Source organism: Haplochromis burtoni, unplaced genomic scaffold (assembly GCF_018398535.1).
Source record: "Haplochromis burtoni strain Fernald_Lab_line unplaced genomic scaffold, NCSU_Asbu1 Contig_639, whole genome shotgun sequence".
Classification (NCBI taxonomy): domain Eukaryota; kingdom Metazoa; phylum Chordata; class Actinopteri; order Cichliformes; family Cichlidae; genus Haplochromis; species Haplochromis burtoni.
The window spans coordinates 228,593-245,474 of NW_024583000.1; the positions used below are offsets into that span (position 1 = coordinate 228,593).

The window sequence follows — 16,882 nt, forward strand, 5'->3', positions numbered from 1 at the left end:
TCTTTAGAAGTAATGTTATTTCTGACTCAATCCTATTTTAAGATCATCCAAATACTTTAGTAGGCATTGTAATCCTACTGCAGCGTATTTAAATCTTTTAGCCTACTTCACTTTGTCAGACAGAGAATGTTATGTGATTTATTGGCTGGTGAAACTCAGCTTTACAAACAGTGTGCTTAATTACAGTTAACAAGGAAGGCAATTACTTTTTCACACCAGGTAGGTTTGGATAGCTTTTATAATTTAAAACCTGCATTTTGTCTGCATTTTACTTGTGTTGTCTTTATCTGATATTAAAATGTTCTCAATGATGATGAGGAGGAGGAAATATACAGAAAACTAAGAAAAATCGAAGGGAGTCTGTTTACTGTCCACGTGGGTCACACTTATTGCTTATCTGGGGAGCTGAGCTGAGAGATCAGAGTCACAGTATCTGTAAATACACACTATACTACAAGTGTTTCCAGGATTGTTTTTAAGGGCTTGTACATCACAAACATCAGACATGAGGGCACAGGAAATAAGAATATTTGTTTAAATACACTGAGGACAGTTTTGAGGCATGAAGAAGGTTCGGCCCTGTGCTCTCATATCAGTGTATGTCATTAAAATAAGCTGCACAAGAGTTTAAACATTGTTTAGTATTGAATAACCATTTTGCAAAGAGAAAACATTTAAGCATCAAAATACACTTTAGGAGTGAAAGTACTCATCATTGATGGAGATTATTTTAATTATTTGTATGCTGCTTGGTACTTTTATCTACAAGTACAAAATGCAACATTTGCAAACAGCATGAAATAGCCTAATAAAGTATACTGCAAGTGCAGAGTACATTCAGATATCAAAGTATATGTACGAAGTTACATTGCTACCCATGCTGTCAGTGGCACTTGGCACTGTGAGATTACAGTACTGCAGTGCAGGGGCACTGGGAGAGACCAATCAATGCATTACAGTCAAAGCACAAAACAAATACCCTACAAAAGTCAGTGAAGTGTTGATTTTTTAAATTGCAATCACATCATGATCTAAAGAAACAAATCTGAAACAAAATAACTGACTTCTATCATTCTGGAAAGGGTCGCATTGAAGGTGTTCATGAATCAACAATAAGAAAGAGACTTGACAAAAATGGCATCCATAGAGCCACAGAGAGCTCCAAGGGAAAACCACTGCTCACCAAAAAGAACAACAAGGCTCATCTTATGTCTGTGAAGGTTCTCAGTCATCCAGGTCATCGTAGTCAAAGGAGCTTGCAAAGAAAAGCGTCTGGACTTCTTTTGGCACAGAAAAGAAGATCAGACACCAGCGAGGGAGGATAAGAAGGACAGACGCAACAACATTGTCTTGTATCAGAGAAACTCAGGAGGGTTTTCTCCAAGCATGACATCCCGGTGTATTTCAGACCCAGCAACACGCTCAGACAGAAACTGGTTCACCCGAAAGACAAAACTCCAAAACACAAACTTAACAATGTGGTGTATGCTGTACAGTGCAGCGAGGAATGCTCAGACCTCTACATTGGAGAGACCAAACAGCCACTTCACAAGCGCATGGCACAACACAGAAGAGCCACCTCCACAGGACAAGACTCAGCAGTCCATCTGCATCTTAAGGTCAAAGGTCACTCTTTCGAGGATGCCAATGTTCACATTTTGGACAGAGAGGACAGATGGTTTGAAAGAGGAGTGAAAGAAGCATCTATGTCCACTGTGAACGACCATCTTTGAACAGAGGCGGGGGTTTACGACACCAACTCTCTGCCATCTATAATCCAGTTTTGAGATCCCTCCCCAGACGCCTTAACGCCCACTCACATCCTGGGCCATCTGACCTCAGGAATTCGCATGATAAGGTGGGGCCAGGTTTCACAATGAGCTCACCAGAAACCCTGGCTGATTGTGACCCACACCCAGTTTCACACCTTGGCTCAGGCGATTAGAGGATCATCAGGGGTCCTTTTGTCCCTCTGTGGGGGGAAACTCCCACTAGGTTTATATCTGGGACTCTCCACCATTTGACCTTAGAACTGAAGAAGCTTCTCGGATGAGAGGTGAAACGTCTTCAAGCAACTTAAAGAAGTCCAGACGCTTTTCTTTGCAAGCTCCTTTGACAAGGCTCATCTTACATTTGCCAAAAATATCTTGCTGATCTCCAAGATTTGGGGAAAATATCATGTAGACTGATGAGGCAAAAGTTATAAAAAGAACCGTCAGCAGTTCATCCATGCACGGTGCTGACACTGTCATAGTCTGGAGCTGCTTCACTGTTTCAGGATGACTTGCCATCATTTATGGAACCATGAAATTTGCTCTCAATCCGAAAATCCTGAAGGAAAATGTCCAGCTTTCAGTTCACGTCCTTAAACTCAGGGCGCACTCGAGTTATTCAGCAGGGCGGTGATTCAAAACACACCAGCAAGTGCACTCCTGAATCACTCAAAAAGGACGAAGAAGAAGGGTTTAGAGTAGCCTAGTCCTAAAAGGCCAGACTAAATTGCTATTGACATCATTCAAACTGTTTGTTCGTGCTCCAGTGTGACCAAATTAAAATAATTTATGTTTAAAAAATAGATCATCATTTCAAAACTGCATTTTCATTTATGTGTGTTAGCTTTCTGTAATATTACTTTTTTTTTCATTTCAATCTTTAAGTGTGAAAAGTATACAAAAAACTGAAAGTTTGCAAGGGGACAAATCCTTTTGTCACTGTAATGTATAACATGGTAAATTGTAAATGGCTTGTATTTGTACAGCGCTTTACTTAATCCCTAAGGACCCCAAAGCGTTTTACATATTCTTATATTATAACATTATAACACAAATAACACAGAATAATATGAAGCAGTCCAAACAAATCTCAGACGTCTGAAAGCTGCAAATAAATGCATCAGTTTAAGAAAAGACTGCAGAACACATTCTGTATAAAGCAGTGTTCATGTCTGTCTGCCCTCAGACAGAGCACACAGTGTTATTCTGTCTGTACTATCCAGGATTCTACATTTTACCACGATGTTGACAATATTTCCCCAGCTGGAAATATGCACCGTTTTTGTTCCCCTCATTGTTTTTCCATTAGGTTACCTGGCAATTCCCTACTGACTCTCACATCCTCTACACACTATCATGTGTCCCTGACATGTGTTACTAATAAAAGCAGGTCTGTTGTCAACAGAAGATGCAAAGCATACTTTTTCACACTAAGACTAGAAATTGGAACAGGTTTCTCCATGTGTTTACAGCTGACGCAGTTCAGAGTAGACTACTTCTCTCCAACATTATTTTAATATAAATGAATCCATCGGACAGAAAGATGATTTTGGCTCCTCACAGCATTTTAAAATGTTACTAGCTATGCTGGATTATGTCCTGAGTACTGGACCAAATAGTGGCATAACAGGACAAAACAGGAACTCTTTGAATTCACAAGTAATATCTGCTAATGCACACACACTGCATCTCCTTCTTTGTGTAGTTTTTTCATCTGCAAAAGGACATGTCTCTTCTTTCATAGTGAAAGAGCAAATGTTTTTCAGGCCACACGGGACACACGGGTTTCATTAAGTCACCATTGAAGCTCCTGCTCACTAAACATAGCATGTATATAAAAAAATCTAGCTTTCAGGTCTGAAGCGCGACGCCAAACATGATGGCTTCTTTGGTTACAGTGTTGCCTGAGACCTTAGTGCACTTTTCTGATAAATTTAAGGTTGTTTTATGTCACGTAAAACACCATGAAATTAATTTAGTACATTTTGGTCCTTTTAGAATCAGAAGGAGGGCTAAGATGACATACTGTCGGGTGGCCCTGTGTTATGGCTGAAAATTTAGCACCATATGTGTCTGCAGTATTTCTTGGTTTCATTCTCTGCATATCAGTGTGGTGGCAGTAAAAATGTTCAGCTCCGTGCTCAATGCAACTTTCCAGCATTCATCCATTGCACAGGTCAGCAGGTAATAATCATCACAGGTACTTCTCTGTTAGTTATTGTCACAATGATTTCAAACCTGTACTTAGTTTTTCTCCAGGACATCTAGCTCTTCTGATGAACTTTTTTATACATTTTGTGTTTGTTGATCACTATTTTTGGACCAGAAGTCAAAGCGTACAGCACAAAAGGAAATGAAGACTTATTGGTAAAAGCGGTCTGCTCTTTGCATGGGTATGTAAGGACGATGGTTTTTGACTATGTCTGTAAGCAACCAAGCTTTAAGCTTGAAAAGCATTCAAGTGACTCTGTGAAAACTTAATCACCTGCATACTGGGAAGTAAACAGAAAATGGGCTGCTGCATGTCACTGAAAACCCATTTCCTACATTCACATTTGAAAAGTCTGTGCATGGTGAGTAACAAAGGAGAACGTTTCCAATATGATATTCAGCTAACAGAGGGTTGCTACCGGGCTTTCTGGGATGAAACTATGCTGAATGCTTTACTGTGACAATCCAGATCTAATATGGTACAAAATAAAATCATGCTCCATGCCTTTCTCGACATGACTGGAAAATAATAAAGGCACATGTAGAATCTGCACCAAAAAAATGTAGGAAAGTGTGTTTAGGTCACTTGCAAAAACTTTTTTATGTTGCTTTGTGTTATGTGCTGTGCTTTGAAAAGCACCAACAAGGCACTGCATTCTGTTGCTTTTCAGAGCTTACAAGACATATGCCTGTATTTTATTTAGCAGACTTCAGTCACTTGGCAACAGCGTCAAATGTACATGGAAGAAGCAAGTAGTAAGGCTAAATCAGAATCAGAATCAGAATACTTTATTAATCCCGAGGGAAATTGAAGCCATCAGGAGTTGCTACAAATTGCAGTTGCTCTAACGAACACTTGAAGCTAATTCCAAAAGAATGTTAATGTCAATAGAATCTTACATAGTAACTTTACTGCATTAAATGGTGTGTGTCCAGCTTGGTGCAGAAAATAGATCCAAACCCTAGAGATAGTTTCCCCTTCCTTGCTACTATATGGTGGATGAAAGTATATTTTAACATTCATCCACACATCCACGTCCACGTCCACATCTGGCTGCTTGACTGGCAGCATCCCAACAGGCAGCAAATCAATGTGTACTAGGCCTCACTTTCTCTACCAGAAGAGAAATAAAAGTCAAAATGTTGATATTAAAGTTGAAAATCTATTTTGAGAAAAAAAAAAGTGTGTAAAAAATGAAAAATGTGTAAAAATGTGGAGATTACAGTTGTTGCTTCAAGACAAACTGCTACGGTTGCTACACTTTCTGAGCTGTTGAAATCCTTCAGAATCATTTTTAGCAACAAGAAAGCGTGTAAACATATTGTGGCGATGAGTGTAGGAGTATATAAATGGTTACATCCTCGTGCAGTAAAGTGGATTTATGTTGTATCACAAGACAGATCCGAGACGACATTCTACACATAAGAGTCACAAAACAGACAGAAACACAAGACAATAAATATACTTTGTATATGAAGCACCCCTCATAAAATCAGCAATAAGAAATTCATCCTCTGGGGGTGGAAACGGAGGTCTCGGGCTCATGTGGTCTGATGAAACTGCAGATTGCAAAAAGTAAAAGAGTTCACAATTCACATTAGTTTCTGTTGCAACTGCTTTTTCATTGCATGTGAAAAGCTGCATACTGCAGAGGCACAAACGTTAGCGTGCACTCCTGACACTTTTTCTTTGGTCGAGTTTCTAAATGTGTTTTAATGAAGAACTCTATTAGAACGTAAACAGAAGGAAGATTTGATTAATTATCAGTTATATGGCAGCAGTCTTATCGTTGTATAGATCCATTCACTGAAAAATCTAAAGAGAGCTGAAACAGAAAAAAAGGCTGCTTTGACTGACGGGCATCCCAACAGGCAGCTGGCAGTTTCACGTCATCTACACGAGGCACATTTAAGGAAATTGTTACTTTGAGTCCTGACATAGCTGGCAGAAAAAATAAGCTGCTGTCAGTAGTTGTCACTGTAGAGCTCCGCCCCCAACAACTCTACATGCTGACACTCCTCAAGAGAGGCAGTCATTGTGTTACTGGATACAAATTACTGAGGATAACTTCAGCTCTGGTAAGATCTTTAAAACAATTGCAATTACAAGAAAGTACAAGACTTACATATTTTACTTTGCTTTTGCTTTAAAGCATGTGGTTCATTCATATATATGCGTCACATATGTATGATTGTAGCCAATGAAATCTTTCACATTTTCATGTAAGCTTAGAAATAATAAGAAACTGTGAGAAATTACACAAGTACAGTTCTAACTGTAAAAGTAAAAGAACATTAATATTTCAGACAGTGGACTAATGAGCAAGAAGATGTACTTTAGTGCCCCTCCGAACCAAAGGTCAAATTTCCTTGAGTTAAGGAGATGAAACTGATTTTATCAACTCATTGTTCCAAAAAACACTCCTAAATGTGAACAGTTATCGTGGACAGTATGGCATCTAAAAGTGTCAGAAGAGCTGTTAGTTTGATCTTAGACACAAGGTTGGTAAGAGTTAAGCACGTGAAGCTGTAAACCTCTTTGTGGAAACTGAATCAGTTGCATCAAATGCAGGAACAGGCAGACCAAAGGTGAGCTCACTATTGGAAGATCAGTTCAGTGAGAGATAGAAAAGATACAGATACAGGATTTGATTCCACAAAAAAGCACAGGTCCTATCAACAGGTGGTGTTCTTAGAGGAAAGTCTTCAAAACACTGTTCAGAAAGATAAAGCAGGACAAACGGCTCATGCAGACATCCAAACATTTTACAAGAAGAAGCAGCAGCTCAAGATTCAAAACTGCATATAGGTTAATAGAATTCTTCCAAAAATTCTTGGATCCAGATCTCTAAAATCTCTGAAATCACAGGCATCATGAATTCTACTAACAGACATGATTTTTACATTACCTCTACCAGGGAGGTTAAAGTCTGAAGACAGAAGAAGACCAACAGCAAACATAACTGCATGTCACCTGACCTTAGCTCCACTGAACACTGACGCTGTTAGGAAAGCTGCCACATCACGCTGGGATGATGTCTGAGTCACCAGAATCTGGAATCCATGCAGCTCTTCACTCATTACTACAGCACGTAGGATAGTGCAATTCAAAATGTTCAGACAGGATCATAGAAAGGCTGACAGTAAGAAAGTACCAAGCAGTTAATAAGCCTATTTAAGCCTGATTCATACAGGAGACATTTATTTATTTGTGAATAACAAATAAGAAAAAACGCAGACTGTTGTACTCAGACAGGCAGTTTCAAAGCTGAGCCTGAAGTCATATCAGCATGGGCAACAAGGGAAACTGCTTCAATCTCAAACTGTGCTGAGATTGAAGCAGATTGAAGAGAATGTGGCCGGATTTCTTAAAAGTTGTTCATTATTCATTCAGCATTATAATAAATAATGAAAAAGAGTGCAAGGGCAATAATATAGAAAAGATTCAGTAAGAATAAACAGATCAAAGGAAAAAAGAATGAATAAAGTGAGATTAACATGAGGCACTGAAACTGAATCTGTTGAGTACTTTACTCTTACTTTACTGAAGTGGATTGTTTGAATGGTTTCAAGGTGAACCATGCTGCTGTGCAGTTTTACCACAGTAAAATGTCAGGAAGTCTTGTTTTGGGGAAGCAGTATGATGGACACGGATGTGTAGGTGTGTTTATAAAGGAAAAACAAACACACACTTCTCAGTTGCAGAACAGCATCAACAAAATGAAAGGATTTCTCTCCATGAGCTTTCTCTTTTTGGGAGGAATTGGCTAAACATACTGCCAATTCAGAGTTCAAACAAAGGCTTTGGGAGCCTGAAGTGACTGTCACTCACAGTCCTCAATAAACAGGAGCAGATGGCATTAAATGGTTAAAATAATAATCCAGAAGCAGGACAATAATACTAATATATTTGCATGCTGATTGGTCAGTTAAGGATTCCTAACAGCACACAACACTTCAATGGCATTTGATTACCCAGTTTATCTCAACTCTATTAAACAGATGGTAAAAATTGCCAGTAAAATGTTACCCCGTGTAATTTAAGGCCTCATTTATTTTCAGCAATCTCTTGATCAATCCCAAGGAGGGTTAGGGTTGCTTGCGTGAAAGGGTGAATGAGGCAAGTTGTGTAAAGTGCTCTGAGTGCTGGGTTAGAGTAGAAAAGAGGCACCGGTTCATTTACATTCAAATCAAATCAGCCAAATCCTCAACAAAATCTCAACTAATAAGCTTTTAAAAAAACAAGCAAACAAAAATCACCTAGTGAAGTGTGGTGGTTATGTAAGCCCCAATAAACCCCAAGCAAACACACAAGGTTACAAAAACTGAGATGTGCACAACTGGCCAAAACCATACCAAAATGTGACTTGCACCAGTATGTGTGTCATTTTGGGGCAAGAACAGCGAGTACAAAGGGCCCATTTATATTCACTGCTGCAACCTTGTGTCACAGGTAAGGTGAGGTACAGGAGCCGCTGCAGTATTATCCTGAACAACAGGTGTCGACACTCAGACAATATTGTCACACAAACGCTGATGTAAAAGAGGAAGAAGTCAAAACCAGAAGCCAAGAATTTGTCATGTGTTTGTTTTTCACAAGGTCCAGAATTTTCAAACTGTTCCAACGTCTCCCTCTGTATGTCTGTATGTCTGTATGTCTGTGCGCCTCTGTGCGGGAACATTAAACCGACACAACCATACACTTGCGTCTTGCCTTGGTCGCCACAGCTGAACAGGTTACAAAAAGATACACATGGTGTGACACCCACGACACAGGCAACGCAGTGAGCATAACTACCCATTACTCTCTTTGGAGCCAGCCTCAAGCGGTCAAACTACAGCTTTTGCCACAAGACTGTGTTGTGATGATTGCTTTGTTTTCTCACAGGTGTAAGGAACTCAAAGATGCCTGGTGAAGTTCTCTCTCAGCTTGGGAATAACAGCAATGCTTCTGACCTTTGCCTGGCAGAGAGTCAGCATGTGTCCATCACCATCCTGCTCTGCCTGGTCTTCTTTATTGGCTTCCTCCTGAACACCTTCAGCCTGTGGGTGTTCTGCTGCCGGTTGCCCTGCTGGACGTCTGGAACCACGCTGCAGTTCCACCTGGCCCTCAGCGATGCCATCGCCACACCAGTCACTCCCATGATGGCAGTTTACTTTGCTATGGGTAACAACTGGCCATTCGGTCAGTTCCTGTGTCAACTCAAGATTGCCCTGCTGAGTTCACATTTCTATGGCAGCACCATTTTCCTCACTCTCATCAGCATTCATCGGTATGTGGCTGTTGTTCACTTCAACAGGAGCTCTTGTATAAAACGGAAGGAGTTTGTCAGGAAGCTCTGCGCTGGAGTTTGGTCTCTGCTACTGATCCAGGCTCTGATCTTTGCTTTTACTCTTCCTACCACCACAGAAGGGAAAAACAAACAATGTCTCTCCATTCATCAGACCAAACTGACAGAATCCTACTTTGTCATTAACTTTATCCTGTTTATCTTCGGGTTTTTACTCCCTTTCTTTGTGTCTGCTGCATGCTATAGCCGTCTAGCAAACACCTTAACTCGCTTAAACATTAGCACAGCTAAAGGTCTGAAAGTGAAGGTGAAATCTCAGAGGATGATAGGGGTGTGTCTGGTTATATTCGCTTTGTGCTTCCTGCCTCTGAATGTGGTACGGACTGTAGGAGTCATATTAAAAAAATACTACCCGCAACAATGCCATCTTCTCCTTCAGTTTGAGACAGCATATTACGCAACCTGGATTTTTGCGGGAGTAAACAGCTGCCTGGATCCACTGTTGTACTACTTCGGTTCGCAAAACTTTCGAGATACCTTCCAGTCTTTCAGGAAGGGGCAGGTAGACATTCAGAACAGAAGTGATTCAGAAATGACTGGAAATTTCTAACATGTGGATATGACATGGATATGACTGGTATCTGAGTCTCAAGATCCAGTGTTGGCGGAAGACTATGTTTGAAATTCCCATTTAGAAACAACACAGATGTTATATAGTTAGCTGGTTTACGGTGAAGATCTCTCTACGTACCCAAAATATTAACAGATATCACACAGTACCCATCTTTTATCTATTATTTCACAACTATCTTATACACAAAACTATTTTCTGTATTTTTTCCTTTTCTATATATATTACTAAATGGTGGTGGTAGTAATCACCATATTTATGAACTGCACTGGGGACCAGCGAGTGGGTGGGATTGTTAATAAACTTACAAACCATACAGCAGACATTCATGATTGCATCCCACCAAACCATGACAGTCTGTATTATAAGGGATTCTGGAATGATCTCATGTATTCTAACATTTTCAGTATCACCTGTGCGTTTCCTGTTGTCACATGCCAAACTGCCAGCAAGAAAACCATGTCATGTGTTGCCACACCACACTCCAAGTTTCACATCCAGACTCCAGCCTGTGGTTAGACAATAAAAGCACCTAGGTTAAGGTAAAGGAAAGACCATGGTGTGAAACTAAATGTTGGCTCTGAAGTCACTGTGTTCTCTGTGTATTAAAGTAACTGTCTTATAATAAAAAACAACTCCATATCTTGGTTGTGCAAGTTTTATATTATAGAAGACACAGAAATAATGTCTTTAAAATGGGTTTTCTTTATTTTAACCCTCAAAAAAGTTCAAAGAGACAAATTCAAAAATATAATTAGTGGGCCCATAAAAGAGGTCAACTAAATATAACTCTAATCAAAACACAACTTCCAGAAACTGAAACAAAGTTGACACAATTTAACTCACAAACTGGCCTAATCGCAAAGACACAGGAGGGTAGATTTTATAGTGGTCGGCATTCAAAGTCCTCAGCCCTCGGCCACGCCTTTTGCCCAGACAGGAAACAGCCACCGCCCCAAACCAGGTAACTCAAAGAAAGAAAAACATAATTAATATATCAAAAAACATCTTTAGAAAAACCACACAATGCCATTATGTGCACGCTTCATTAAATTAGTGTCAGGTTTAAGTAAAAACATTAATGAATTATATTAGTGAAGCAACTGCAAATCAAACTAATAAAGTGAATGAATGGACTTGTTTTATCTATGTGTGGCTGACGCCATCACACAATCACTCACACTGTAATCCATACAGCAATGCTTTTATTGTGCTAATAACTAATTTCCCATGCCCATTGATTCTTTGACTAAAATGCTCCAAAAACTAACAGACTTTGCCTTTGCAGATCTTAAGATCTTTGCAAATTTAAATTTGTCCTTCCCCAATTTAGAAAAAGGTCAGTTTCCTCTCCTTCCATAGCACAGATGTGATACACAGAAGCAGTTTCAATATTAGTAACACAGTAACTGTGGGTTTGTGAAATATTGCCTTAGCTCAAGTCCCAAGAGTCCAAGACTCTGTAACACTGTTCAAGTGACATTAACAGGCCACAGACCACAGACCTGCACAGACCACTGTTGTGTCAGGTGGCCTCAACAAAAAAAGATATTGAGTGTGCCAGCAGAAGTCAAATAACCACAAACTAGATGCTGGTGTGTTTCGAACTGACAAAAATATGGAGAATTGGAAAATGCAATGGCCATTTAATGACCCAGCACTCCAAACCACAAACTCCATATTATATTCTAACTTGGGGAGCATTCATCGCAGTGTGAATGTTGATTAGTTTGCACTTGTGTTTAGAGGTGCTTGTGAGACTGGGGGTGAATGAGGCATGTTGTATAGAGCGCTTTGAGAGTAGAAAAGAATCTATACCATATAAGAATCAGTCCATTTACCATAACTTACTTCGATTATCCTCTTAATACATTCTTGTAGTGACGCAATAATCAGTGCCCAACACATGCACTGTCCTGAATAATAACGTTCAACTTCAAGAAAACTATTTTTTAATGTGACAAACACAGAAAGCATTACAGAGGAACAGACTTACATACTTCGCACATAATAATTTGCCAAAAATAAAAACATCTGTAAGGCAGAATGAGCCTATTGTTATGTGAAAGTTAGTGACTCATTTAGCTTCTTAGTGGTCGAAAGTGAGAGGCTGGCAGAACCGCTTCCTTTTCAGTGTTACTTTACACAGCTAATCGACACTTGCACTTTAATAACAAATTACATGGATGCATCAATAGTAATAAGTCATTTAAAGGCGGCAACTAGCATTTACAGACAGGTATTCCTAGAATAATCATTGCGTTCCATTAAGAAATACTTCTATCACCTAAAGCCTGTTTACGAGCTGAGCTCAGGAACCTGTAACTTAGAGGAGCCACAAATATAATGGGTCATTAGTGCAAACTACTTTTTGCACTCTGATTGGATCCTGTGGTGTCTAGGTTACTTAATCTGATTGGATCCTTTTATAAATTATTTGTCAAGCACATCAAAGTAACAGAGACCAATATTATTTCTGCATAGCTGATCTAGTTGCAAGTCCATTCAGACATGGGCTGTGTTACATTGCTGGCTTTAGGAAGGCTATCCTAGCTGCTATATGGTCAAAGGCAGGTTCCAAATTAAGTTAGACGTTCAAATTTCCAGTGAGAATGACCCCAAACTCCAAGTTAATGATCAAAGATGGCAGAAGTGCAGATGTGTCCTTGGGGATCAGGACAAGTCTTCATGCTGGAGACTGTTTCCTGGATATCTGTGATGGTTACTGGATCCTGTTCAGGGAGGTTCCTGCGGTCTGCTCTTAGCTCCACTAGCCTCTAAGCACTGTGGTTATGTCTTGAATCTTTCTCCCATATTCAGCACACACACAAATATATACTGTTACTGTTCTTATTGTGTTGAAGTGTATACACACTTGTGCTGCAGGGACATTTATTTTTAAAGAACAGAATTCCCACCATGTGCCACATTTCCAATACACTTATAGTGAAGTTAAAGCACGTGAACAAAGGGGCAAAACATACCTGTTAGCAGAAGTATGAAGGTGCGCAGGAAAATCTGATGTACATGGTAAACTGCACCGACGATAATTAGGGAGGAACAAACACATCAGCCTTCTGCCATTTTGGATGAACGCTCACGCCCCCGAGAGAACGCCAACTTTATTAACAGCCACACACATGTAAATCACATAAATAAACCCTCTGGCTGTTTCCATAATTGAGAGCATTTTCTTTCTTCATGTCAACACCCCCACTTGCTCTCATATTATGACTCTCTTAAGTAACAAAAACACATATAGGGTTTCTCAGCCGGTGCTGTATATATGTCTGTACCTGGTTAATGTCCAAACATAAACTTTTCAAACTTGAACAACTTAACTTTTGTTGCAGGTTTTGTCATTACATCTGCTTCCATCTCTTCTGTTGAACAATAAGAGTTACAATCCAGAGTTACTTTTCCTTCACTCGCAGTTGACCTTACAAAGTGGTACTCTATGTTAACATGTTTACATCTCTGTCTCGTTACAGGATTCTTAGCCAATCTTCATAAACCTTTGGCGGTGCATATTCTTGTCCATCGATACCTCGTAACAGTTACATTAGGTACAAACACTCCTGTAGGTAGGGTTGCAGCTACAGCCATGCACTCAGCTTCACAGGTAGATGATGCAACAGTAGGTTGACTTTTGGTTTTCCATGAAATCAAAGGACCATTTAGAGCCAGACTTATACAATAACCAGTCGTACTACATCTGTCTGTTACATCAGCTGCCCAATCATCACTGTATGCCCACAACCTCAGTTCTTCATTGTCACGTTTTCTGTAACACAGTTCTTTCTCGGATGTTCTCTTCAGATATCTCAGTACATGTGTTACTGTGGTGCATTGGTCTTCAGTTGGCTCAGTGAAATACTGTGACAGTTTACTGACTATAAAACTCAAGTCTGGTCTTGTGCATGTAGCCAAATAGATCAGACTACCACCTGCCTCTCTGTACCTTTAGATTAGATTAGATTAGATTAGATTAGATTAGATTAGATGAAACTTTATTAATCCCCTGGGTGGGTTCCTCCGGGAAATTCCTCACTCATCTTTTCTGCACCATCAGTGTAGTTCAGTGTTTTCTCACAAGGTGTCAGTCTTCCTGCATGTTGAACCTTTCAAGTATTTATTCCACATACTGTTTCTGTGACATTTTTACACAGTTATCGCTCTGGTCAAAATCTATTCCAATGAAATGTCTCAGTTTACCCAAATCCTTTGTTTTGAATTTTGCTGCACAACAGTTAGTTCACTTTCATCACTAGTAGTGATGATCAGGTCATCTACCCATATTATCAAAATCCCACAATGGTCAGTGGGATTTTGCACAAAGTTGTTCTCACTCAGATATTCATGCAACACCTTGTTTTAGCCCATAGCTCTGTAACCATATGGCGACTTTTTCAACTTATACACCCATTTTTCATTTGTGTCAGGTTTCACCTCATAGCCCTCAGGTTGTTCCATGAATACCTCCATGTTCCATGCGTGTAGATAGGCAGCTTTAACATCCACCTGATGTAAAAGCATGTTTTCTTGTGCATCAACACTCTGATAGTAGTCAGGTTAGCAGAAGGGGAAAATCTTTCTTCATAATCCACACTTATCTTCTGACTGTATCCTTTAGCAACATAACGTGCCTTGTACTTCTCAGAACCATCAACATTGTTTTTGACTGTGTACACCCATCTATCATCATGCCAGTTTGTATTTGTCTCTACTCTTGTTTTGGTCTCAAACTTCACCAGTCTGCTTCTGTACTTTTCTAGGTAGTAGCCCATATAAGCTGGACTGTTCTTGTCATTTGTGGCACTGCCCCCTGCTGTCTATTAAACAAAACTCTGCCTCCCCTCTTTGCTCTGCAACTCCGGTGCACTTAGTGCCGTCAGCCAACTCTACGTAGTGTGTCTTGGTCTGGAAACTGTCGTCAAATTTTCCGAACTTCGTTATATCTGTAATAATATGCGAAGTTGCCCCTTTGTCCACCATCAGACCCTTTTTGTTGATGCCACGTTCTGACTGGAACTCTGTATCCTTGCTGCTTATCCAGAATGCGTAGCCTTTGCTGCCCAACTCCTCGGAAACTTTTTGTGCATTGTTCTGTTGCTGTCTCCGTCTGCAGGTTGAGTCCCAGTAAGTGGTTTTACACTATTTACACCACTGCTTGCACTGACACATCCTGGCTTTGTGTCCCTTTAGTTTGCATCTGAAACACACCATGTCTCTGTTGCCGGCTCCCCGGTCATTCGAATGTTCAAACATGGGTTTCATCTGATGCTGCAGCGTGCATTTTCTCTGTGTCTCGGTAGCTTCGCAGTTTAGTTTTCAATTCAACTTCACTTGGATAGCAAAAGGTTTGAATGATTCAGGCAGTCCCTTTAAAACCATTGTTACCAATCACTCAATGTTTCTCCAGCATTTCTCAGGGCTGTGATAGCTGTCTCTGATCGTATCACATACTCAGTCACAATCTCACTGCTGGACTTTTGGGGCGATCGTGGCTCAAGAGTAGTTCGTCTTGTAATCGGAAGGTTGCCGGTTCGAGCCCCGGCTTGGACAGTCTCGGTCGTTGTGTCCTTGGGCAAGACACTTCACCCGTTGCCTACTGGTGGTGGTCAGAGGGCCCGGTGGCGCCAGTGTCCGGCAGCCTCGCCTCTGTCAGTGCGCCCCAGGGTGGCTGTGGCTACAATGTAGCTGCCATCACCAGTGTGTGAATGTGTGTGTGAATGGGTGGATGACTGGTTGTGTAAAGCACTTTGGGGTCCTTAGGGACTAGTAAGGCGCTATATAAATACAGGCCATTTACTTGCATAATAGGTTTTTAAAATGCCCAGCGCCTTCCAACATCCATGCATCATCCGCAGCTTCTCGCATAACAAGAGACAAACTTTTATCACCCAGAAACTGGATCAGCTCCGCGTAGGCCTCTGCATTCCTTGCTCCGTCTTCTTCTCCCTCCACGTCGGTAGGCTGCTTCAAAATAATGTCTTTTAGTCCTTGCAAATGAAGGTGGCCCAAAACTTTGTCTGCCGTAGTTACTCCATCAAAAACTAGCCCAGACCAACGGCTATTTGACTCAGCGGCTCGTCGGCTCATGGTGCTATGGTATGCTGATCCTCACCGAGCACGCTGTACGTTGCGACATTTCTCTCTATGTGGCAAAAAAACTCTTTTAGAAAGGTTCTTAGCTCTCTGGGTCCATAACCTGTTAGCAGAAGTATGAAGATGCGCAGGAAAATCTGATGTACATGGTAAACTGCACCGACGAGATAAACACATCAGCCTTCTGCCATTTTGGATGAACGCTCACGCCCCTGAGAGAGCGCCAACTTTATTAACAGCCACACACGTAAATCACACAAATAAACCCTCTGGCTGTTTCCATAATTGAGAGCATTTTCTTTCTTCATGTCAAAAATACCTATGAAACATCTGCAGTGCTCACCACAGCAGTACATGCAAAAGCAGTGAGAAAAATCACTAGTTTGCAAGCACCGCCTGCATGCTGCCATGTAGCATCATAACTGCAGCTTAGTGCAGTCATTTGACTGGAATTTACTTGCATTCTGCATTCACTGTTTCAATGTCAGCAAAACAGGAAGAGACTTGAAACTTGTTGGCTTTTTATTTTCTGCTAGAATAAATTAATTGTGTTTTCAGGCGCTCAAGAACAAAACAAAGTTAGCCTTTGGTTATAAAACAAAGCTCAACATATTTAGTAAAAGTAAATCTATCACTAGTCTGTGTTGCAACTACACTACTACTACGAGTATTGCTTTTGGTGAGTGGAATAACATTCCATTATATTTTTACCCATTTTCATTCATTCATATGCAAAACAATTTTCCCCATATAGTGTACTTAACACAAAAATGTAAACTGAAAAATGAAAATATAGAAGTGCTAAAAACTGAGTTTCTAATGGGCACTTAAAGCTCATTACAAGTTGTGCTTGTTTTAGATAGTTCTCA

The 16,882-nt window shown here is 40.3% G+C and overlaps 1 protein-coding gene across 1 annotated transcript; it reads left to right on the plus strand.

Annotated features, from left to right (window-relative positions):
• The first annotated feature begins 6,003 nt into the window (after window positions 1–6,003).
• On the plus strand, window positions 6,004–10,585 carry LOC102313049 (P2Y purinoceptor 2). The gene is made up of 2 exons (XM_014329901.2): window positions 6,004–6,062; window positions 8,872–10,585. Exon 2 carries the CDS (start codon window positions 8,889–8,891, stop codon window positions 9,882–9,884), a length of 996 nt encoding a protein of 331 aa, XP_014185387.1. The 5' UTR covers window positions 6,004–6,062; window positions 8,872–8,888; the 3' UTR covers window positions 9,885–10,585.
• Window positions 10,586–16,882: the final 6,297 nt, after the last annotated feature.